The 25651-nt window shown below is 35.6% G+C and overlaps 1 protein-coding gene across 3 annotated transcripts in view; it reads right to left on the minus strand.

The window, feature by feature from the left end:
* The window catches only part of LOC149844190 (transcription factor RF2b-like), a 50537-nt gene that overhangs the window by 9467 nt on the left and 15419 nt on the right, over nucleotides 1–25651 (minus strand). Inside the window, exon 4 of one of the 3 annotated variants that reach the window (XM_090000391.1) lies at nucleotides 5319–5530. The exons of the other annotated variants lie outside the window; for them this stretch is intronic. Coding sequence (XP_089856517.1) covers nucleotides 5511–5530 — 20 coding nt within the window. The 3' untranslated portion in view covers nucleotides 5319–5510. Of the gene's footprint in view, nucleotides 1–5318; nucleotides 5531–25651 lie in introns of those variants that run through there. 3 annotated transcript variants of the gene reach the window in all.

Below are 25651 nucleotides of genomic sequence, written 5' to 3' on the forward strand. Positions count from 1 at the left end.
CTTTTTCTAGGGCTCTTAACTCTACTGACATTGCTTCGACCCATTCAGATTGTTCTTTTGATGTATCATAGGTAGAGGGTTCTACATAGGAGTGCATCAAGGCAATGTAAGCTTGATACTTTGGTGAAAAAGACTCGTATGACACAATTTTTTCTGAAACTTTAGAGACTCTCGATAACTTCCTAGTGGATACTTGATCATGTTCTTTAGTGTATTTTTCGAGAGCATAGGGTTTCTCTAAATTTCCTCGCCTAGAGTACCGAATGCAATCAGAAGGGTTACTAAAAGCTTCTGAATTTGTTATATCAAGTTGTTCTTCTAGACTTTTTGCTAGATCATCTTCAACAATTTTTGGAACTAGATCCAATAGAAAAGAATATTTATTTATTTCTTTAGAATTCATATTTTCAAAAAAAAACTTTCATTTTTCAGGAAGGATACATTCCTTAAAACATAGAATTTTCTTGTTTAGAGATCAAAGCATCTATAGCCTTTTTGATGACTTGCATACCCTAAAAAGGCACATGAAATAGCATGAGGAGAGAATTTATTTTTGTTTAAAAAAACAAAGCATTTGCACCAAAAAACTCTTAACCTGGAGTAATCTGGGATTTGTTTAAAAAGTTTTTCAATAGAAGATATATGGTTTAAGGAAGATGATGGCATCCTGTTGATAAGGTAAACTGTGATTAACGTGGCTTCGACCCCAAAAACCTTTGGTACTTGATGTGTAATAAGTAAGGTTCTTGTTGTTTCTATGATGTGCCTATGCTTTCTTTCTGCTATCCTGTTTTGTTGAGGGATATAGGGGCATGATTTTTTTATGTATAATGCCATGCAAGTTTAAGTAATCCTTAAATTCTTTAGACAAAAATTCTTTCCCTGAATCAGTGCGAAAATTTGAAATATCTTCTTTGAATTAATTTTTAACTAACTGATGAAATATTTGAAAGTGTGAAAAGACTTCATATTTGTGTTTAAGAAAATAAATCCAAGTGTGTCTTATGAAATCATCTACAAAAATTATATAATAAATAAAACCACCTTCTGAGCTAATAGGTGTAGGGCCCCATACATCTCAATTTATTAACTTTAGTGGTCGAGAAGAGACAAAGGTTCTTGCTTGAAACGGTAGTCTTTTAATTTTTTCCAAAATATATTTTTCACATTTAAAATTCTCAAAATTACAAAAATTTTCCAGCTTTGGAAATAACTGGAGATTGGATACACTAGGATGTCCAAGCCACTTGTGCCATAAGTCCAAGTCAACCTTTTGAACATTATAACACAATGTATTCTTAGGTATGTCCAAAAAAATCATTTAGTACAAGCCTCCTTCTCTAATGGTCTTCCCTAATCAGCTTCCCTGACAGGTGATCTTGCACTCGACATTCACGAGAGAAGGAAACATTACATCCATGGTCAGTTAATTGTGAAACAGATAGAAGATTTAAATTGAGTTTTTGAATATATCTAACTTGTGGAATGTAAAACCTTTTTGAGTTTTCGAAATCTCCTACTCTTTTAATTTCAAGAGATGTTCCATCAGCAGTAAACATGTTTGACCCATTTGAGTTATGACATTTAGATAAGACATTAATATTTGGATTCATATGAAATGAAGCACCAGAGTCAAGAAGCCAAAGAGATTTACATGGATCTAAGGTGCTAATGAAAGATATTACGGCTCCAGTAGAAGAAGACGCCCCCTTGAGCAGTGGTTGAAGTGCCTCGACCAGTTGTGCTAGAGACATGCTTCCAATGGAAGATTCATTAGATTCTTGCGGAGGTCCGACAGAGGCAATCTTCTTTTCATATGGTTTCTTTAGCTTTGGACAGTAAGTTTTTACATGTCCTAGCTCACGACAATAGTAACAAATTACTTTTCTCTTCTCAAAATCATTTATGTCATTCGTTCTTCCATAATTTGGAGGTTTGTAAGTGCGAACATGATTCCTTGGTCTAGATACGGCTAGAACCGAGTCATCATCATTTTTTGCAATTCTACTTTTGAGCCGATTTTCCTCCATGCTTAATTCTTCTATAATATCTTCAATTGAAGGAACATTTCCTCGATGAAGAAGAATGGACTTGGTAGCTTCAAAATCCGATCTTAGTCCATTGACAAATTGAAAAAAGTGCTCCGCATTCATTTGATTTTGGCAGAGTTCGATGTCTTGTGGGCAATGCCACTTTGGTTCGAGAAGAGCCAACTCTTCCTATAATTCGGACAAGCTATTGTAGTATTCTCTAATGCTTTTGTCCCCCTTGAACCATATTCCGAACTTGATGTTGTAGATTGCACACATGTGCAATGTCTTTAAGAGAATACATTCTCTTAAGATAATCCCAAGCGTCATTTGCATGTTCAAACTTTGCAAGACTTGAACATTTTTTTATATCCACGTTACTTATAAGCCAAGACATAATCTTGACGTGACCCATTCTCTATTCTTTCTACTTTTTCTCATAAGCGGTAATGACTTTAGTTTTTTCTACCTCTGTAAGAGGTAATTTTTTTTCTCCTTCGATCATTGTGAGGATTAGTTTAGGTTTCAAATCGATTCCATCTACTAATCCCCACAACCCCTTTCCCCATAATAAGGTGCTTCATAATCGAAGCCCATCTGACGTAGTTAGAATCATTGAGCTTGATGGATTTAATGGTGACATTATCATTGTCATCCATTTTACAAGGCTTAATAGAAGAGGAAAAAAAAGAAAAAGAAAATAACAATAAGAGTAGAGAAAAGGGATATACTCTACCACATATGATATATACGAGTACACCCTTATATATATTTGAAGGAGAACGTCTCTTCTTCTCCAAAATTTGAGTGGCATGCTTCCCAATGCAACAGGACAAAAAACTTAATCACAACCTTTGCTCTGATACCATGAAAAAAGATGAAGTCCACAACCGAAACTTCAAATGAATATCACAAAGGATTTTTCTCAATGAACAAAACACACTCAACAACCAAAATGCTCAAAGGAATGCACACAAAAAGAGGCAAAAATAATATTTCATTCAAGTGGGATAAAACCCACACAAAAAAGTGATTTTACAAGGGGGTTTTACCCCATATATATAATGCTCACAAGAGGGAGTCAGGAGGGAGTTTTTGGACTCACAACGGCTCTACTAAGAGTCGTTGGGGGTCCAACAACTCTCAAGTACAGGTGCTTTTTGACTTTGGTCAAAAAACACATGTTACTAAAGCGGTCTAAAAAAGTCTAAAAAACAAAAATAAAATCTAACCTAATTACAATCTAACTAGAATATAACTAACGGTATTACATTACATTTTAACAGGACCTAGTAATAAAATAAAAAATGTGTCTTGAGCTACAACTAGAAACCTAACTTGAATTCGAGAATTTGTTGTGTTTGTTTTTTAGTATCCGCTGGTTTTAATGAAAAGTGAAACCAAAATTGTATGCATTTAATAAGGACATGCATACAAAAGAAAACTATGATAAAAGATAATAATTTACTCATGCATATTTCTGTTCTGCACTAGATCGTGCATATTTACATGCTTTCTTACTTGTGCTATATTGATGGTTGCATGATAAATATTCTCTAGTGTTTGAATGATTATTTGAATTATGAATTTATTTTATTTGCATCCCTCTAAAATATTACTTAAATTTAATTTATGTTCTTTTTACTTATTTGAATTATTAGAAGAATTCATATGCTACTTTTTATGTTTTTCACAATCTCTAAGACCTAGTGATGAGACCTGTTGTTTCAAGGAGCTACGAGGGCTACACGATTGCTTGACAATTTTTAATTTGCACAGAGAGGTTCTACTTTGGGGCTTGTTTTTATTCATGTTCATTGTTCCTAGACATTATGGTTTTAATGAATAAAGTTTATTTGATTTCGTTGATGATAGTGTAAGATCCCTTGTGGTTGTAGATGTGGTTATGACTGTAAGACCCGAGTCTTTGGGATTGTTTCCGTAATTGTTTAAAAAAAAGCACTTTTCAACGAATATGAGTTGGGGTCGTTACAGAAGGAGCTTTTGTGATTTTATCAAGTATGAGTGCATTTCCACCATTTTTTTTCTCAAGTGGGTTAAGCTATAAAATCCCTATTTTTTGTTTTTTATTGAGTGTTTTTGGGGGAAAGGTGTATTTAATGCTTCTTATTCTTTGCTTCTTATCGAGGTTTTTAATTGGTTGTTTTATTTTAGATCCTTCGATGTCGTCTTCACGTTCATGTTATATTAGAGATGATCTTGCATGGCAATACTGCAGAAGCATTGATGATGTACCACGACTAGATGGATTGCATAGATTTAAGCAACATATTGCATGTCAAGATCAAAATGTGTGTCCATGTGATTCACTATCTATTCTTGCAATTTTTCGTGTTGATGCTATTGTTGAACTAAATTCGAAGAAGAATTTTGCAAAAAATGCAAAGATAAAGATTCATAATGATGATGATGACCCACTTGCCAAAAAAATAGCCAACATAAAGAGATCGTCGAGCGGCAATTGGATGTAGAATTGAGTAAATATTGTCCTGATGTCCGACAAATAGGCTCTAAAAGATAATTTAGTTTTAGGATCTTTATAGTTTAGAACTTTAGAGATGAAGATTGGAATATAAGACATTGGTTAAATATAATGTTTTTAGTTATCATGAACTCTTAGTAGTTTAGTTATGACTCGTTGAGTTATGACATTTTAGTACAACTTGGATGTGAATTTAATATTATTAGTTAGTTGGTTAAATGTAAGGCTTTAATTATTTTATGTGATATGATTTGTTATTAATTTAAATTAAGTAGTTGCCTTCTTATGTGATTTTATGGTTGCATTTTGTATAATTCATCATTGTTTTATATGATACAATTGTTTTAGAATTTGTGCTAATTTTTTTATTTTTCTAGATTTTTTTTTGATTTTTTTTTATTAAAACTTTATGATACGTTTATGATACGATACAGTGTTACTTTGGGCCTGACCGATACGGGTAACAATATGATACTTACAACCTTGGTAATAAGTTAAACAAAAGTGGCGTTTTTGATGTGTTGATGGAATTGATGTTGCTAATGTAGCATAGAAACCAACTTGAGACTGATTTGGAACTTGGTTTCTTTTCTAGACAATCAAATAGCAACTTATCTTTAATTCAATCTTAAACCTTATTGTAACCACCCCAACTCATACCCCTTGAAAATGCAGATTTTTTTTTAAACCATTGCGTAAATTTTTTAAAAGACTCGAGGCCTTTGCAGTTCCACTCTTAATTGGATAACCACACACACTACAATAGAGCTTACACTTATCGTCCATACCAAACCAAACCAAGTCATTATTCATTTATTTGAAAGAAAGAATGTTTAAGCAATGATTGCAGGGGACATCAGAGTTATTTAAATGATATAAAATTAAATAACGAAAAAGACTGAGTTACGATGTCCCTCTGCGATCTGTCTAGCAAGTGTGACACCCATGACTCTTCCATAAGTCAGTCGCTTCACTAATCACCTACGGTTGCGAAAAACTAAAGAAAGAGGAGGTCAGAAATCAGAAGAATTCTGCGTACAAATCCCTCTAATGAAATAAATGAGCATAAAGAACACAGATACGATTTCAAGCAATAATGCAGAGGAATGCAATTATGACAATTACATAATCCAATTAAGCATTCATACAACAGGAAAACATTTATTAAGCATGAAAGAACATTAATCAACAGCAAGAATTTCAATTTAAATAAGCAAGATATTTAACATGCTTTAGAAATTAAACACCATGCATCCACCAACATGTAACAATTAAAGAAATAGATAAATTATGCATGTTCTAATGCATAACAGGAATGTGCATGATCTATGTGCAATGCATGAACGCTTTATTATCTTTCCTTAAAGTTTTTTTTTTCCATATGCATGCTCTATTAAATGCATACAATTAAAGTTCCTCTTTTTAATTACCGTTGCCCATGGATACACCAAACGGGTAAAATCTCTGAGGTCAAGTTAGGTCATCAGGGTACTTTAGTACACAAGTTGTATTTTATTATTGGGTTTCAAACTTAGCCCTCGACCGAATCACCTTCGGAACATTAGACCTCCACGTCTAATGTCGAAGACACTAGGGACACTCCACGCCTACAAATGTCATTTCCTTAATATACCAAAACAACAGTTGTGTCGAACACACCACCCCCAAGTAAAGTGGCGGACTCTCCCTAAAATCGTGACCAGGAGAAAGAACCTCAATATCGAGTTCAGGGGTCAAAGTAAAGTACACGAAGTTTTTGTATCATCGTAGTCCCCCAAAACCGAATCTTTAAGATTCTCATTCTTCCGATGGGAGATTCCAGAACGTATATTGTTAAAATATGTAATCGCATAGACATGTAATGTTTTATCTCCTTTCTAGTTAGGAGTTTTAGTTTAATTAGTTCTAGTTGAAATACCACTAGAATTAGCCAAACCAGTCTCTCATTGAACTGATTTGGCCTTTACCTTTTTTACTAGTCAAAAAGGTACCTTTTTGACCAAGTCAAAAAGATAAATCCAAAGGAGTCGTTGGACCCCCCAACGACTCTATCTAATAGAGTTGTTGGGGAGTCCAACAGCTCCCTTAAGGCTCCTCTCTACCTCTCTATAAATATGGGGCTATTCCCCGTGTAAATTTGTCTCTTGTGTGGGATTTTTATCCCAACTCAATAAAGTTATTTATTTTGTATACCCTTTTCGGGTAGTGTGTATTCTTGAATTCTCTTTGTGAACCCTTGTGGTTCTTGTGGTGTATTTGTGAGAACTTGTTGAAAAACATTTGTTGTAGTGCATTTTTCAATTTCTTACATGGTATCAGAGCCATTGAGAAGAGTGTCATTCAAGTATTTCTTCAAGAAAGTGAAGGCTCTTTGAAGAATTGATTGTGTGTAGCCATGAAAAGCTTGGAAGGCTACCCACTCTTGTTTTTGTGGTAAAAGTACTTCATTTTTCTTATTTATTTATTTCTTCCCCTTTCTTTCTCAAGATTGTAAAATGGATGACGATGATAATGTCACCATTAAGCTCATAAAATTAAACGATTCAAATTATGTAACATAGGCTTCTATCATCAAGCACCTCATTTGGGGAAAAGGTCTATGGGGCTTAGTTGATGGAACCGATGAGGAACCTCAACTAACTCTCACCAAAGAAAGAGGTAAAGAAGTACCTCTTTTGGAAGTTGAAAAAAATAAGGCTATCTCCACGTATGAGAAAAATTGGAAAGAATGGAGAATGGGTCACGCCAAGATCATGTCTTGGCTAATCTATAGTGTGGATATAAAGAAGTGTTCAAGTCTCGCAAAATTTGAACACGCCAATTATGCATGAGAGTATCTGAATGACACGCTATATGACAATTAGGATAGCAGGGAGGGGCCCGACCCCTCCGCTGCGAAGACGGGGAGAAAAAAGAAGACTAAAGAAAATGAGGAAGATACCTGCGGAGGCCAAACGCGGAGGGTATCGTCGGCAAAAGGTGGTGCACAGGGGTTCAGGCATGATGGGAGTGTCGATCAGAAGAGGGGTTTGGCAGAGAGGCTACCAGACTGAGGTCGTCGAGGGTTTGCCAGGTAACCGATCATAAGGCGGCCTCCGGCAAACAGCGAGGGACCGAGAGGAGAGTGGAGGTGGCCAGCAATGGGCTGTTGATAGCGAGGCAGCGGTGGCCGAACGATCGCCGACGGCGACAATCGGGTGTTCACGGAGGTCGCCGACAGCTTCAATCGTCGACGGCTACACAGCAAGGGAAGGAGACACGAGACGGGGGTGTTTGTCGAACACAAGAAGAGGGAGACAAAGGGGGTTTCCTCGGAGGGTCTCACAAGGGGCCGCCAAACCGGGGTGGTTGCCGGTGACGACGAGCACTGGCGGTGATGGCTGGGATGCGGCACAGAGAGGGAGAGACCAGAGAAGGTGCTCGAGAAAAGGGGAACTGTCGTTGGGCTGCTAGCGGTAGGTGGTCGAACGCAGGACGAGTTGAGAGAGCGGCAGAGAGGAGGAGAGCGCAAGGGTGAGGGAGTAGGGAGGGCGCAAGTTGAGAGCCCTCCCTCTCCCTCCCCTTTGCACGGTTTTAAAGGGCACAGAATGGGGGGGGGGGAGATTCGGGAAACCCCGAAGGGGTTTCCTTTTTCCTCGCAGAGGAGAAAAGAGAGAGCAGCGCGGGTGAGGAAGAGGGTTTTAAAAACCATCGCCCCCCTGCATCAGGTGTTATAACCCTAAAAGGTTATCGGGTCCCAGTCCGGCTCGAGTTCGAAAAAGACTTCTTCTTTTTTCAAAAAAATATAGGTTTTACATCCTACCCCCCTTAAAAGAATTTCGTCCGTGAAATTTCCTTGAATGACTCTCCATAGAGATCGAAGTCTGAGTTAATCAATACTGACAAACATGCAAACATGTGTGTGTGGTCCCAAACACGTATACTTTTAAAGTAATCAAGACGGCTCATAATGAGTTACTGAGAAAGGTTTCAGTTGGACAAAATATATGTGTGATTTCCTTAATAAACTTTTGTTTCTTGAATGAGATCTCTGCATTTTATCAAAATCAAGTTATCGTTCGTTGTCCTTGCTATTTCTAATAGACTCTTTTGTCCGAAATAACCTTAACTTATTCTTATATCTCCAGGCCTTATGCGGCCAGCTGTCATGACTTCGCTTAAGTTGTCATTCTCATAATAGCCCCATCTTTTCTCAAAAGACACAAGCATAACCTCATATCAAGATCTAAGAGCAATAAAGATCTAATTCTCTAATTGTTCTACACCAGAAAGTGAAATCTATAAATTCATAACCAGCTATCTCAATCAACCTTATTAAACTCCAAATTAAGGCTTTATATTGAATTTAAAGCTGATAAAACATTGGGCTTGGATTTGGATCTAGATTTGAATCCAATATCCAAACCCATACTCAAAACGAAAATGGATCAAAAATGTGATATTACATCCCTACCCCCTTAGGATAAATCTCGAACAAATTACTTTCATACAATCACACTAAGATGTTTAAATTCACACCAAATAAAAATTTAAACCATGAATGCAATCAATCATAAAGAATTCATATGCTTTAAATAAAAGTATTAAATAACCTTACCAGTGAAGAGACATTCAAATAGCAACTTATCATCTTTAATTCAATCTTAAACCTTACGAAGTGCAATAAGTTACACATAAGTGATGGTTCAGATATTATGGCGACAGGTGGGTAGGCAAGGGCAGCATCCGACTCGATGGATCTGATATGAGATAAAAACTATAATGAATCTGATTTGGATTCTACTTTGAACCAGTCAATTCTTCAAAATAATGCACATTTTATGTTTGCTTTCATTGCTCACATTGCATACAGACAGTTTTCTGTCTACTTCCACAGCAACTTGTAAATGGAAGCTTAGTTATGGCCTGGAATGCTCATAAGTGTTAAAATAAACGTCTGACAATTAATGTGGTTGACCAATTATTGACATCTCGCCACAAAGCAATGCAACTGCATTCTGCAATCATCACTTATTAACTGAGTAGGCTAGCTAAAATTGAAAAAACATTTTAACACTCAAAGTAGTGGAGATCATAAACAGTTTAATAGTTAATATCCTTTGTCCCCTCACCAACACACACACACACAACCAGCATTTTTCTTATGCAGTTTTCTTAATTGCTGATCCCATAGAAGGTAAAATTCAAACATCTCATAAAGTAACAGAAGATATAGCTTTCTGCTTGGATTAAGCAAAAAGAACAAGAAAATGAATGTCAGTTGAAAATGAATACAGAAAAATGTAGAAAACTATCCAAGCATTTTACTAACATAATTTCTCTCCTCGAATAAGAATAAGAAACTATATTTTGGCACTATTGTAAAAGAGTAACTGAAAGCTGTTAACGTACTCTGTTGTTATATATATATATATATATATATATATATATATATATATATATATATATATATATATATATATATATATATTATGTATGTAATACGAAATACCTATAAGGGGTATTTCAGTCATTTTCTGTTTTGTAATAGAGACTGCCTAGCAGGGGCAGACTTGTAAATCTATTTTTATATTTTTATTATTTACATTTTTTTATTAAGTAGCTGTTGGGACAGCCCAACCAGCCATTGGGCTAGTCCCAACTGCTAGATTTCTAGCCGTTGGAGCTAGTCCAATGGCTAGTTGGAGTAGCCCTTGTCTTTTGTCTTCTCCTTTTGTCTATTTAAAGGGATCTTCCCCATTGTAATAGTTATGTTTTGCTAAGCATATTTGTGATAATACAAGCATATATTTTTTACTTTGTTGAGGCGTTGCTTTTTGGGCAGCTCAGCTCTAGCGTGTGCATGTGCCACAGCAGTGCTTGATAGCTGGCCATTGCTGTCCAGCACTCTATGAAACCCCTGTAAAGGAGGATGGAATTTTTTTAAATAAAATTATAACGTTAAAAAACTTGAGTTTGAACACAGCCACAAATATCAGCGATAAAAACACGATCTGGTCTTAGAAAAATAAATAATCACAAATGTTCTAAAAAATGCCTGTTTTGGAAGGGGAAACATGTGCTACCTTTTGTGGGTTCCAAACCCTTTAGTTGAAACCCGAAATGATAGGGTTTGACCCGGACCCGACCCGTACCAAACTCAACCCTATAGGGTTAGGGTGTGATAAATAAGAACCTATTAGAATCAAGGTAGAACTCGAAGGGTCCGATTAATATATGAAGCTGGGTATGGTTTGTGAAATTTCATACCAGACCCGGGCTTGTTCTAACCGTTGGGACTAGCCCAATGCTAGTTGGACTAGCCCCTTGTTAAAATAATGTGTATATATTTATACCTAACTGATATATGTATATTTATAGAATATATGTATATTTATAGAATATATGTATATCAGGGGTATTTTGGTCATTTCATAATATGTATTTTAGTACAGTCCATTAAGGACTGAAAAGCCTTTTTGTTTATTTATTTATTTTTTGTTATTATAAAGTCAATATGACTGTTGGGGTGACAGTCCAACTAGTCATTGGACTGCCCCCAACTGTCATATTTATGACCCTTGGGGACAGTCCAACAACTAGTTGGACTGCCCCCCTCTACAAGTATGTGAAGCTCTATAAATAGAGCCTCACTTCTCCATGTAAATTATGCTTTTCTAAAGCATTTGAGGTATGTTAATACGATCCTTTTTTCTATTGTGCTCTTGTGAGCTTTGTGCCTTTAGGATTTCATACTTTTTGTGTACCGCTTTTATGAGATTGTAATCGGTCCATTAAAAACCATATTAGTTAAAAGAGGTCGGGGTAGGCCTAGGAAGACTTGGATGGAGATGATAGGAAAGGATATGAATGCTTTGAACCTCACCGAGGACATGGCATTGGATAGAAATGAGTGGAGGAAAAGGATTCATGTAGAAGACCCAAAATGAATTTCTTTTTTGGTTCATATCGCTGACTCCAATTGTTTTGGGATGAAGGCGTAGTTGTTGTTGTTGTTGTTGTTGTATATTTGTGCATTTATGTAGCCCTTCGTTGGCTTTGCAATTGTGCACTCTTGTTTCATTACACCCTTGTCTTCTTTTGTCTATTTAAAGGGATCTTTCCCATTGTAATAGTTATGTTTTGCTAAGCATATTTGCAATAATACAAGCATATATTTTTTACTTTGTTGCTCTCCAAGTGTTTGTGTTTGTGTTCATGTATCTCCTTTGTGAGATTGTATTAGGCCAATGAGTGGCCTTTTGTTTGTGCTTGTGTATCTCCTTTGAGAGATTGTATTTAGCCCATAAGTAATCCTTTTGTATTTGTGCATTCTTGTAGCCCTTAAGGCAATCTTTGTATTCGTTTTGTTTCATTACATGGTATCAAAGCTTGAGCACTTAAAGCTTGTGGACCCAAGATCGTGCTTATGATTGAAGATTCAAGTGCTTGTGTTTAAGCCTCTTGGTGGAATCACCATCAACCTCTCCCTCTCTCTCTCTCGCCAATATCCAACAAAGAGATTGTCATTGTTGTTCTTATCAACTTTGATGGGAGCAACTATAACATGTGGGCCACAACAGTTAAAAGCATCATAATAGGCAAGGAATTATGGCGATATATTGATGGTTTCGTGCTGGAACCTCAACCTATTCTCACAAAAACTATTATAAGAGAAGATGGAGTTGCAAAAGAAAAAACTTTAAAAGGAAATGAGAGAGAAAAGGCATTGATAGACTATAAGAAAGTATACAAAGAATGGGAGGTGGGCCATGAAAAGGTCCTCTCTTTTTTTATGGGTAGCATGCATGAAGAACCATGCTGTAACATTCTTGAGTTTGAAAGGGTGGATGAAGCATGGGAGTTTGTCAACAAACTTGTACCCAAAAAGACGTCGCTCATAAATGGGATTTAAGAGATCGTATTCATAATTGCAAACAAAGTAACAAGACGGTTAGAGAGTACTATACTGCTCTCAAAAGGCTTTGGTATAAAATGGCCAAACTAGAACCAATATGGGAGACTCCAAATGATGCCCTCCAAAGAAAAAAGCAAATTCTTGAAAAGCACATTCTCTAATTTATGAGAGGCCTTAGACCCGAATTCAAACAAATTCGGGTAAATATCATTCATAGGAAAAAATCCCGTTCCTTGCATGAGGTGTTGGCTGAAGTTTGTATGGAAGAGACAAGGTTAAAATCCATGTATAAATCCAAAGAACCAAAAGATAATGTTTTGGTCGTATCTAGACCCGGGGCCAACATCTATACTTTTTTTTTACTCAGAGAAACTGCCCCAGGCGCAGAGACTTAGCCGCACTGGCTCAACCTGTTGTACTTATGATCTCTGACCATGTCGGCGTAAAACGTTGAGGGCTTACCCCTCGACCCCAAAAATTCGCCAAACTTCGGCTTATGCAAGGGGTGATGCCCATGGGATTTGAACCTCGCAAAAGCCAACACCTATACTTACAAACTTTATTATGGAAAACCTTACAATGATGATTGGATAAAAAAATCATGTCACAATTGTAGAGAACCGAGGCATATTAAGCCCTATTGCCCAAAATTCAAAGGAAGAGAAGAAAAGGTGGCATACGTAGGAGCCTCTCAAGATGACAAGCATAGAACCAAAGAAGATCTCAAATCCATTGAAATCATGACCTCGATTCAACTAGTGGAGGCCCTACAACCACTCCTAAAAAACTCATCATCTATTTCAGGAGTCGCAGTCTCTACTTCATCGTCTCCCGATAAGGATATTTGGCTTTTTTATTTCAGAGCTTCCTTCCATGTGACCCCAAATAAATCTTTACTTTTCGATTGTGATACTAATTCTACAAAAACACATGTTTTTACCGTCGATAGTTCCTTCCTTGATATTAAGAGCATTGAGAATTTTGAAAAAAAAATCAAACTTTTTTATTCCAAAAATTAAATTTGCTCCATAACTTAACTTAAATCTTCTTTCCGTATCCCAAATTGTCAACCATAAATATAATGTCTCATTCTCATTAAAACAATGTTGGGTGTAGGATCTCCTGTCAAGGAAGCGTATGGAAAAAAGCCATAGAGAAGGAGATCTTTACTACATGAACCAACTAGTTCTTCCAAAAAAACTTTTTTTTGTAATGTTTAAAATGTGGACATTGTTTTGTGGCATCAAAGACTAGGTTATCTTAGCATATCTAAATTATTCTAAGTACCACATTTGAAAAAAATTTGTAATGAAGAATTTCATTATATCAATTGTATTCTTAGTAAAATAAAAGCTCTTCTTTTTCCTAAAATAACCTTTTTTCTCATTTAAACCTTTTAAATTAGTGCACTTGGATGTATGGGGCTCCACTCTCATTCCCTCTAAAAGTAGTTATACTTACTATATGATATTTTCGAATGATTATTCTCGATTCTCTTGGATTTACTTTCTTAGGCACAAACATGAAGTTTTCAAAATATTCAAAAATTTTCATAATCTTGTCAAAAATCAATTTAAAACCCATATATATATTTTTTGCTTGACTCTAGGGAAGAACTTATGTCAAAACATTTCAAAGAATAACTTGAATCAAATGAGATTGTTCAATAAAGATCTTGTACCTACACACTCCAACAAAATGGTTTGGCCGAAAGAAAACATAAGCACATTATCAAAACCACTAGGACACTCTTAATTTCAAAACATGTTCCAAAAAAAAATTGGGGTGAAACATCATTAACCGCAGTATATCTTATCAATTGAATTTCTTCCAGTAAATTTCAAAATATTTCTCCTCTCGAAAAACTCTTTGAAACCCTTACAGATTATCCCAGACTAGGAACTTTTGAATGTAAATGCTTTGCTCTTACCAACAAAAAATGACAAACTTTTTCCAAAAGTCATACCTTGTGTATTTCTTAGGTACGAAGAAAACCAAAAAAGCTTTAGATGTTATGATTTTGAAAGAACCAAGCTTTATGTTTCTAGAAATGTTTATTAAAATGTTTTGATCAAGGTGAGCCTAAGAAAAATACTAAATATTCGGTTTTACTTGAATTATTGCCTAAGAGCAAAGAGGATTGTATAATGAAGTATGCGGAAATATAATACAAGAATGCCAATGCATTCACAATGTCCAATAATGGACAAGCACAAATGCACAAGAGAGATATAGTAAAGAAGTTCACTAAGGGACAATACAAAAAGCCTTTAAAAGGCTATACACATTAAAAAGTAAAGAGCTTTATTGAATGAGATCTCACAAGCTTAAAAATACAAGGGGAGAACACCCCTATTTATACACAAAGAGAATGGGGAAAAAGGGAGCCATTGGGGGCTCCCACAAGTCGTTTGGAGGTCCCAACGACTATAATGTGGGACCCCAATTCATATTAAATAATAAAAATATAAAAAAAAAGAAAAAAGAAAAAAGATAAAAATAAACTATCTATTAAAATAGTTGTTTCTAGAAACAACTATGTAAAATGACCAAAATACCCCTATCAAGTATTATATATATATATATATATATATATATATATATATATATATATATTAACACCTCCCCTCAAACTTTACGAAGAGATGATCGAAAGTTTGCTAAGAAGAAAAATAAAACAAGAAACAGGAAAAGCTTTAGTGAAGAAGTCTGTCAACTGATACTTTGATGTGTCATATGGCAGGGTAACCGTTCCTCTCAGATATTCATCATGTACATAGTGACAGTCCATCTCTATATGTCTGGTGCCCTCATGGAAGGTGTGATTACTGGCAATATAAATTGCACTTTTGTTATCGCAACATAACTTCGAAGGACCGAAGATGTCTACACCCATATCTTTGAGAAGACTTCGTAACCAAACGAGTTCCATAGTGGTAGTTGTCATAATCCGATATTCAGCTTCAATAGAGAATAGCGAGACTTTCTATTGTTTTTTGCATCTCCAGGCAATCAGAGAATCTCGTAAAAAGGCACAAAAACCAGTAGTTGAGATTCTATCATTAGAGTTTCCTCCCCAATCAACATCAGTATAAACAAGTAAATTTAATGAAGAGGATGAGAATAGAAATAGCCCTTTAGTGATGATATTCTTGAGGTATTTATGATTCTTAGCACAGAACTCATGTGGATAGTTGTAAAAGTGGATAGTTGTAGAAGCATGCTGAAACTGACTAGCAGAGTGAATGACATGAGCAATATCTGGTCTGGTAATGGTCAGATAGATGAGAGAATCAATGAGTTGTCCGTAGGGTGTGTGATCTTCCAGAAGAGTCTTATCCTCCAGTCTTAATTTAGCATTGATCACTTCAAGAGTTTTTTACCTTTTTATCATCTGAAATTTTAGATTTAGTACATATATCTGCAGCAAGTTTCATTTGAGAAAGTATATTTCCGCGGAAAGAGCATGTAACTTCAATTCCTAAAAAATATCTTAAGAATCCTAAGTCAGACATGTCAAAATTATCTTTTAACATATTTTTAACATTACAAACACCAATTTGATCATTTCTTATCATAATCATATCATCTACATAGAATAAAAGAATAACAATACTAGTTCCTGCATTTTTCACAAAGAGATTAGCGTCAGTATAACAAAAATGAAAACTCAGACTAGTCATGACATCACTAAATCTATCATACCACACCTTGGGAGCCTACTTAAGACCATACAATGCTTTTAAAAGTTTAAGAGTTTTTTCTTGTTCAATGTTAAATCCAGCGGAGGATCAATATAAACTTTTTCATTTAAGTTTCTATTAAAGAAGGCATTTTTAACATCCAATTGATATATAGGTAATTTTTTAGTTGATGTCACAACTAACACTAGTCATTCTAGCCACGGATGCAAAGGTTTCCACGTAGTCAATACCATATTTTTTATATATAGGCCATTTCCATCTTCTAAGAATGTCACATCTTTGGAAACATAAAGTTTGTTATTTTTGAAATCAAAGCATTTATATCTTCTTTTTTTTATTTTCACCGTATCTAAGGAAAACGCGGGAGACAACTTATCTCTTTTATGTAAAAGTACAAAGCATTTGCAATCGAAAATGCGTAAGCGATTGAAGTCGGGTGAGGTTAAAACGATTCCGGCTCAAAAAAAATTGGAGATATTTTTAGAAATAAGCAATGTTCTAGCGGTTTCTACAATATGCTTATGTTTTCTTTCCGCTAACCCATTTTGTTGTGGCGTTCTAGGACACAATCTTTGATGACAAATTTCATTTATCTTTAAGTAATTTTGAAAATTATTAGATAGATATTCTTCAGCCGAATCGTATATAAGAATAGATATATTGCTTTGAAATTGATTTTTTAACTTTTATACAAAACTCTTTGAAAAAAGAGAAAACTTCCGATTTAAAATTAAGAAAATAGATTCATACAAACCTAGTAAAGTCATCAATGAATGTTACATAATATGAATACCCACCCTTAGACAAAACCGGAGATGGACCCATACATCCAAGTGCACCAATTCAAAAGATCTTGTTAAAACAAAGGTTTTAGTTGTAAATGTTACAACCTTTGCATCTCATATCTTTTTCTTTACAAAATTTGTTCCCAAAAAGAAAAAAATACAGTTTTGAGTATCTTGGATGTCCAAGTCTTTTATGCAAAGTTTCAATGTTCTTGTCTTAGACATATGTACAAAATGAGTTGGAAGGAAGAGTCAAATAATCCATAAAGTAAAGCTCTCCCTTCCTATGACCTTGCCCAATCCGCTTCCTGGACTAGAGATCCTGCACAAAGCATCCATTAGATGAGAAAGATATTTCACATCCATGGTCGGCAGTTTAGAAAATCGAAGAAAAAAAATTAAGTTTAGTTTTGGAACTCTAACTTTTGAGACAAAAAACTTTTGAGAATTTTTGGAATCTAGTGTTCCTATACTTTTTATTTTTAAAAAGGTTTCATCGGCTGTAGAGACACAAGATATTTTTGAATTGGTGCACAAATCGATTAAAGCATTTTCATGGAAAGTCATACGAAAAGATGCTCCAAAATCTAAAATTCAAGAATATGTATCGGGTGGTGATGTAAAGGCAATGGCGGCACCCGATGTAGAGGAGGTAACTTTGAGGATTTATTGAAGAGCCATGGAAATTTGTCCAAGTGTATCTTTAAGATCTCCACACCTGCCTTCATCTTCCTTTTTGGTAGTTGATTCTTCATCAAAAGCAATCTTATAATTGAAAGTTCCATTCAATTTTGGGCAAATGGGTTTAACGTGACCCAACTCCGCCTGTGTAGTTATACACTGCCGGTCCCAAGCCCGGATAAAGGAGGAGGGTTGCGGTAGGCCTGTGACAGCCAGCATAAAAACTTTGTCATATCCTATGAAAATGAACCAATATGAGAATTTCGTTGGGGCGTTCCCTACTGAGCGACGCGCTGTACTCTCTAGGCACGGAGGCAGTGATAAATGTGCAAGGGTTGCTAGGTCGTCGCCCAGAAGCGACGCGTCACACCGGCGCCCGGGTGTGGTGTCAAATAGGCAAGGGTTCCCTCGCTTTGTTGGACGGGTGGGGGTAAAGAAGTTAGTCCAAGACCATAAAATTAGGTTAGCCACTTGGAACATAGGGTCTTTAACTGGTAAGTTGGTAGAGTTAGTAGATGTTATGTGTAGGAGAAAGATTGATATTTTATGTGTTCAAGAGACCAAATGGGTAGGTGAGAAAGCTAAAGTGATAGAACCTTGGGGATATAAGATTTGGTATATAGGAATAAATAGGAATAAGAATGGAGTAGGGATTGTTATGAGTCGTCAGTTTATAGATAATGTAGTTGAGGTCCGTAGGAAGGGTGATAGAATTTTACTTATTAAATTAGTATTAGGTACGGATATTATTAATATTATTAGTGTTTATGCACCTCAAGTAGGTTTAGATGATTCCATTAAGCATCAATTTTGGGAAGATTTAGATGGAGTAGTACAAGAGACATCTTATGGAGAAAAGCTTTTCATCGGCGGTGACCTTAATGGACATGTAGGCATTAGTAGGGATGGATTTGAGAATATCCATGGAGGCTATGGTATAGGAGAAAGAAATGAAAGTGGAGAAAGGATTTTAGATTTTTGTTTGTCCTATGATATGATCTTAGCAAACACTTGGTTTAGGAAGAGGGAGTCTCACCTAGTAACATTTAAAAGTGGGGTTAATACGAGTCAGATAGATTTTTTCCTACTTAGAAAGAGAGATAGGGGTTGTTGCATCGATTGTAAGGTTATACCAGGAGAAAGTGTAGCTACACAACATAGAGTCTTAATTTTAGATCTTAGAATTAGACAATGCCGCAAAAGGGATAGACATAGGATAGATCCTAGAATTAAGTGGTGGGCACTGAAAGGAGCTAAACAAGGAATGTTTGTAGAGCAGGTAGTTAAGGAAGTTGATTGGTGTCTCGAGGAGGATTCAGAATCAATGTGGAATAAGATAGCGGGTGGTATGAGAAAAGTAGCTAAGGAGGTATTGGGTGAGTCTAAAGGCGGTGCACCACTAGGTAAGGATACATCATGGTGGAACGAGGATGTCAAATTAGCTATTAAGGTTAAAAGAGAGTGTTATAGAAATCTAAGTAAGAGTCGTGATAATGAGAATTTGGAGAAGTATATGATAGCAAAGAAGGAAGCTAAAAAAGTTGTTCGAAACGCGAGGGCTAAGGTATATAAGGAGGTTTATGACAAGTTGGATACCAAAGAAGGCGAGAAGGATATTTATAGGCTTGCAAAGATGAGAGATAGGAAATCGAAGGATTTGGGTATGGTTAGATGTATCAAAGATGAAACGCAAAGGGTTTTAGTCAAAGATGAGGAGATTAAGGAGAGATGGAAAGATTATTTTGATAAGCTATTTAATGATAGTCATGCTCAAGATCTTGGAGACTTCTCCATTCCTTTTCATGAGATAAATCGTGACTTCATGCGCAAGATTCAAAAGAAAGAAATTGCAGAGGCTTTGAAGAAAATGAAATCAAGAAGGGCAGTTGGCCCAGATGGTATACCTATCGAGGCTTGGAAATGCTTGGGAGAGAAAGGTTTAGAATGGTTGACAAATCTTTTTAACTTGATTTGGCGAACAAATAAGATGCCTAATGAGTGGAGGAAGAGTACTTTGGTGCCTTTATATAAGAATAAGGGTGATATACAAGATTGCACAAACTATCGTGGTATAAAACTCATGAGTCATACTATGAAACTTTGGGAGAGGGTGATTGAGTCTAGGTTGAGGAAGGTTGTCATGATATCGGAGAATCAATTTGGTTTTATGCCTGGAAGATCAACTATGGAAGCTATACATCTTCTTAGACAACTTATTGAAAGATATAGAGAGAGGAACAAAGATTTGCATATGGTTTTTATTGATTTGGAGAAGGCATACGATAGAGTACCTAGGGATGTTCTCTGGTGGACAATGATGAAGAAAGGTGTTTCTCTCAAGTACATTAGTATAATTAAAGATATGTATGAAGGAGTAGTAACCAATGTCCGCACTTGTGGAGGGGTGACAACCAATTTTCCGATAACGGTTGGGTTACATCAAGGATCTGCTTTAAGCCCTTTCCTATTTGCGATAGTGATGGATGAGCTTACGAGATCAATTCAAGAAAATGTACCGTGGTGTATGTTGTTTGCTGATGATATTGTTTTGATTGATGAGTCTAGAGCTGGGGTTAATGCTAAGTTAGAATTATGGAGACAGACATTGGAAGCTAGAGGTTTTAAGTTGAGTAAGAGTAAGACTGAATATATGGAATGTCGGTTTAGTAAGCAACGAAGTAGTGATGGGAGTGTAGTGAAGCTTGGTGAGCAAGATATATCGGTGAATGATTATTTCAAATATTTGGGATCCATCATTCAAAAGTATGGAGAAATTGATGGAGATGTAAATCATAGGATAAAGGTTGGGTGGATGAAATGGAAAAGTGCTACTGGAGTGCTGTGCGATCGTAGAATGTCATTGCGGTTGAAGGGAAAGTTTTATAGGACGACTATTAGACCCGCTTTACTTTATGGTACGGAATGTTGGGCTGCCAAGAGACATCATATTCAAAAAATGAGTGTAGCTGAGATGCGGATGCTTAGATGGATGTGTGGAAATACAATAAAAGATAAGATTCGGAACGAAGAGATACGTAAGAAGGTAGATGTTGCACCCATTGAAAATAAGATGCGAGAGAATCGTTTACAGTGGTTTGGACATATTCGGCGAAGGCCTAATGATGCTCCAGTTAGAAGGTTGGAGAAATGGGAAAATATATTAGTTAAAAGAGGTCGGGGTAGGCCTAGGAAGACTTGGATGGAGATGATAGGAAAGGATATGAATGCTTTGAACCTCACCGAGGACATGGCGTTGGATAGAAATGATTGGAGGAAAAGGATTCATGTGGAAGACCCAAAATGAATTTCTTTTTTGGTTCATATCGCTGACCCCAATTGTTTTGGGATGAAGGCGTAGTTGTTGTTGTTGTTTGTTGTTTGGGTTTAACGTGACCCGACTCATTACAATGATAACAATCGATCATCTTTCTACCTCCACCATAGTTATTATTGTTGGTATAGTTACCTTGCCTACCAAAATGTGGAGGCTTATATGTTTTAACATTGTTGTCGGGTTTAGACATGGCTAAGACCTCAGCAACACTCTTACTCATGCCAAGCCGAGTTTCTTCTTGAATAATTTCGACAATGCATCCTCCGAAGGAGGAAGAGTAGATCTATGTAGAAGGGAGGATCTAACTTGTTCAAACTCGGGACGAAAGCCAAATAGAAATTGAAAAAACCTTTTTTGTTCCATTTGCTTTTGCCTAAGTTCCACATCCGCAATGGCAACCCACTTAGGCTCTAAAAGTGCTAATTCATCCCATAGAGGATTTAAAGCACTAAAGTAATCTTGAATGCTTAAATTACCTTGTTTGGTGCTTCTCACTTTTTCTTGCAAAAAATATGTTCTTGCAAGATCTTTTTTGGTATACACACCCTTCATAAAGAACCAAGCCTCATTGGCTTTACGAAATTTGACAATGTTAGCACATACCTTGAGTTCTATATTGTTCATGAACCATGCAAAGATCTTTGTATGATGCTCTCCCAATCTTCTATCCATTTTTTGTGTTCTTCAATGGCCTTGAGGCGAGAATCTCCCTCAAGAGCTTTTTTTTGACCTCATTCTATCTTAGTGAGCTTTAGTTGAGGTTCGGGAATAAAATCCATTACATAACCCCAAAGTTTTTTTTCTTTGAGATTATTATCCATTGCAGACGCTCACACCATGTAATTCTTGCCATTGAGCGTGAAATGGAGATCAATCTTGGATTTCATTGTACGAACAAAAGAGAAGAGAGAGCGTTGTCACAACTTCAACTCCAAGAATCGTATGGCTCTGATACCATGTAATGAAGTATGCAAATATGAAATACAAGAATGCTAATGCATTCACAATGTCCAATAGTGGACAAGCACAAAGGCACAAGAGAGAGATATTAAAAAAGTCCACTAAGGGACAATACAAAAAGCCTTTAAAAGGCTATACACACAAAAAAGTAAAGAAGGAGAGAACACCCCTATTTATACACAAAGAGAGTGGGGGAAAGGGGAGCCATTGGGGGCTCCCACTATGTCATTGGGAGCCCCCAATGGTCATATTTATAACCGTTGGGGGTCCCAACGACTATAATGTGGGACCCCCAATGCATATTAAATAATAAAAATAAAAGAAAAAAAATAAAAAAGATAAAATAAAGTACCTATTAAAATAGTTGTTTCTAAAAACAACTATATAAAATGACTAAAATACACCTATTGGGTGTGTGTGTATATATATGCATGATTAGTGATGTTATTAACGAAGACCGCTCAATATCCAGGATGGTGAAAACCTTGACCAATCTGAGCCTGTAGTAATTCAATATAGTAAACGTGTAAATGAGAGACAACCTAGTGTCTTAGAAAATTATTCTAACTTAGAAAAAAAGTTTTGACATAGTCTTTAGATCTCCTGATGGATTTGTTTCATATGATCCATTCTCTCCTCTCTACAGAACCTGCCTAGCCAAAATCCTATCTTATTTTAAACAAGCTACCTATAATCAAGCAAAGAAATACTCGAAATGGATAGGAGACATGAATGATGAATTAGAAGCACTTGAAAAACCTAAAAATTAAAAGATTTACCTAAAGGAAAGAAAACCATAAGTTGTGGGTGAATTTACAAAGTTAAAAACAAGAGTAACATGACTTTAGAAAGATACAAAGATAGATTAGTAGTAAAAGGATATTCTCAAGAATACAAATATAGATTGTGATAAAACTTTTGCTCCTATAGAGAGAATGACTTTTGTTAGAACTCTCATAGTTGTAGTTGTTAAAATATATGTATATCATATACATATATATTATTTCCTTAGTATTTTTGTAATGCCTGCTAGGGGAATTTAGTCTTTTTCTTATTATATAAATAGACATGTCCACTAGGGACATTTTTATTTTTTCTTATTTTTCTTTTTTTTGCTATAGAAAGCATTTGAGAGGAGTGGGGGCATGAATGATGAATTAGAAGCACTTGAAAAACCTAAAACCTAAAAATTAAAAGATTTACCTAAAGGAAAGAAAACCATAAGTTGTGGGTGAATTTACAAAGTTAAAAACAAGAGTAACATGACTTTAGAAAGATACAAAGATAGATTAGTAGTAAAAGGATATTCTCAAGAATACAATATAGATTGTGATAAAAGTTTTGCTCCTATAGAGAGAATGACCTTTGTTAGAACTCTCATAGTTGTAGTTGTTAAAATATATGTATATCATATACATATATATTATTTCCTTATTATTTTTGTAATGCCTGCTAGGGGAATTTAGTCTTTTTCTTATTATATAAATAGACATGTCCACTAGGGACATTTTTATTTTTTCTTATTTTTCTTTCTTTTGTTCTTTTTTCATTTGTGTAGGGGCAAGGGGGTCCAACTCATAGAGTCGTTGGGACCCTCCCCAACGGTCACAGTTGGGGAGCTCCCGACAACTTCATGGGAGCCTCCTTAGTCAAGTGTATAAAAAGGGGCTTTTGCCCCTGTTAGAAAATGACTTGAAATACCTTGGGTTCAATAATGAACCCATACTTATGCACATAAAGTGCAAATATACCCATTTAAAAGGAAACAACACACGCACATAATGTGCCAATACATAAAACCCATAAAAAGGGAAAAATATGACTTAAAGTCATAAGTTACATATCATTGAAGAATAATGGAGAAGGGGTGAAAACCCCATTACAATGGAGCATAAGCTCCCTCAAGAATTGAAAAAATACAAAGGGGAGAGCCCTTATTTATAAGCAAGAAAAGGAGCCACAAAGGGGGCTCCCAAGAGAGTCGTTGGGAGCCCCCAACGGTCACATATGTGACCGTTGGAGGCTCCCCAACGACTCTTTGGGGAGCCTCCCTATGTGGCACAAAAGCCGAAAAATAAAAAGGGAAAAAAGAAGAAAAATAAAAAATAAAAATGGAAAATTACAAGCAATATTCCAAAGTGGAATATGCGCAAAACAAGAATTTACAGAAATACCCTTTTGGGTGAATAAAGAATATATATTTATATTCATATATATATACATATACATATACATATATATATATATATATGTATATGTATCTATATATATATGAATATAAATATATACGAGATTACAAATGACGATAATACACATATTTTAACATCCCCCCTCAAACTTTGCGGGGAAAAAACCCGAAAGTTTGGAAAATCAAAGGGAAGTCTTGAGACGAAGTCCAATTCTTCAAAAGTCTTTAAGAAAAAACTACATCTTCATGACAGTTTGAGCTAGGTCTTCAAGTCCAATTCCCCATCAATCGAATCCATGATGCATCTAATGTTCCACATCTTTAGTGATCCTGTAGAGAATCAACAAAGAAACAAGTAAAACATATCTTTGCACTTTACTCAAATGGACCATTTCTAACTAGCATAATTATGGATGACCTATGTTAGAAATTATGCAAATTATGCAGAAATGACACTTAAAGTTTCAAAATCATACATCATGTTAAAACAAACTGAGCGGAAGCAAATTATGCAAAAATAAATTATAAGAATGCATAATGCATTCATAAGGTCCAACATTGGACAAATATAACCCCATAATGGGGAATAACAAAATGGTCCACTAAGGGACACCACAATAAGCCTATGAAGAGGCATGATATACATAAACATTATTGAATGAGGGCCCAAAAAGGCCATAAAGAGCATATGCATATACTTATCATGAAATGAATTAATACTCAAAGAACTCATTAATGAACATGCTTCAAACATGTAATGAAGTGCCAAACAAGAGAAACAAAGTCTCCAAGCATACTTTAGGCAAAATAAACCCAAGAGTTCACAAGGTTTTAAAATCATTTATGAAAGACATACATAATACTCATTTTGCATATAAGGGTGGCAAAAACCATAAGCACTTAAGATATAGATTAAATGCTAAGAAATCAACTTGATATGCATATCAAAAATATGATTTGCTTGAAAAACACAAGTCATGAATGAAATTTTGCAAATTTCAACAATAGTTTATCCATTACAAACATCTTCCTCATTAGTCCTCCAAAACCCATAAATCAAGTGTATAAGCTACTAGATCAAGAATATAAAGTCATTAAAGGCCAAAGACACACACAAAAGTGTGTAAAAGAACCTCTTGTCTACATATAATAATACTTGAAATAAGTGCATCTACGACAAGAACAAGTGAATACATGCCAACATGGACTAAAAAGTATCTCTTGTCTACGTAAAAAATACACTTAAAACCAAGTATGTTTAGCTACTAGAACAAGAGTAATAAGTCAACTATGGGCTAAAACATAATATATCTCTTGTCTACGTATGATAGCACTTGAAATGAGTGAAATAAGTCAACCATGGGCATACATCTTAAGCGACTAAAACAAGGACACAAACGCCAACATAGGCTAAAAATCACACACCATGGTGTGAATCAACGTGCCTTGTCTACATATAAAAACACTCAAGACAAGTGTGTTCAGCTACTAGGCCAAGAGAGCAAAAGCCAACAAAGGGCTAAAAACACACGAAGGTGTAATAAAATTCTTGTCTACATATGATGACAC

The sequence above is a fragment of the Nuphar pumila genome, chromosome 3 (genome assembly GCF_984573655.1).
Source record: "Nuphar pumila chromosome 3, dmNupPumi1.hap1.1, whole genome shotgun sequence".
Lineage (NCBI taxonomy): Eukaryota > Viridiplantae > Streptophyta > Magnoliopsida > Nymphaeales > Nymphaeaceae > Nuphar > Nuphar pumila.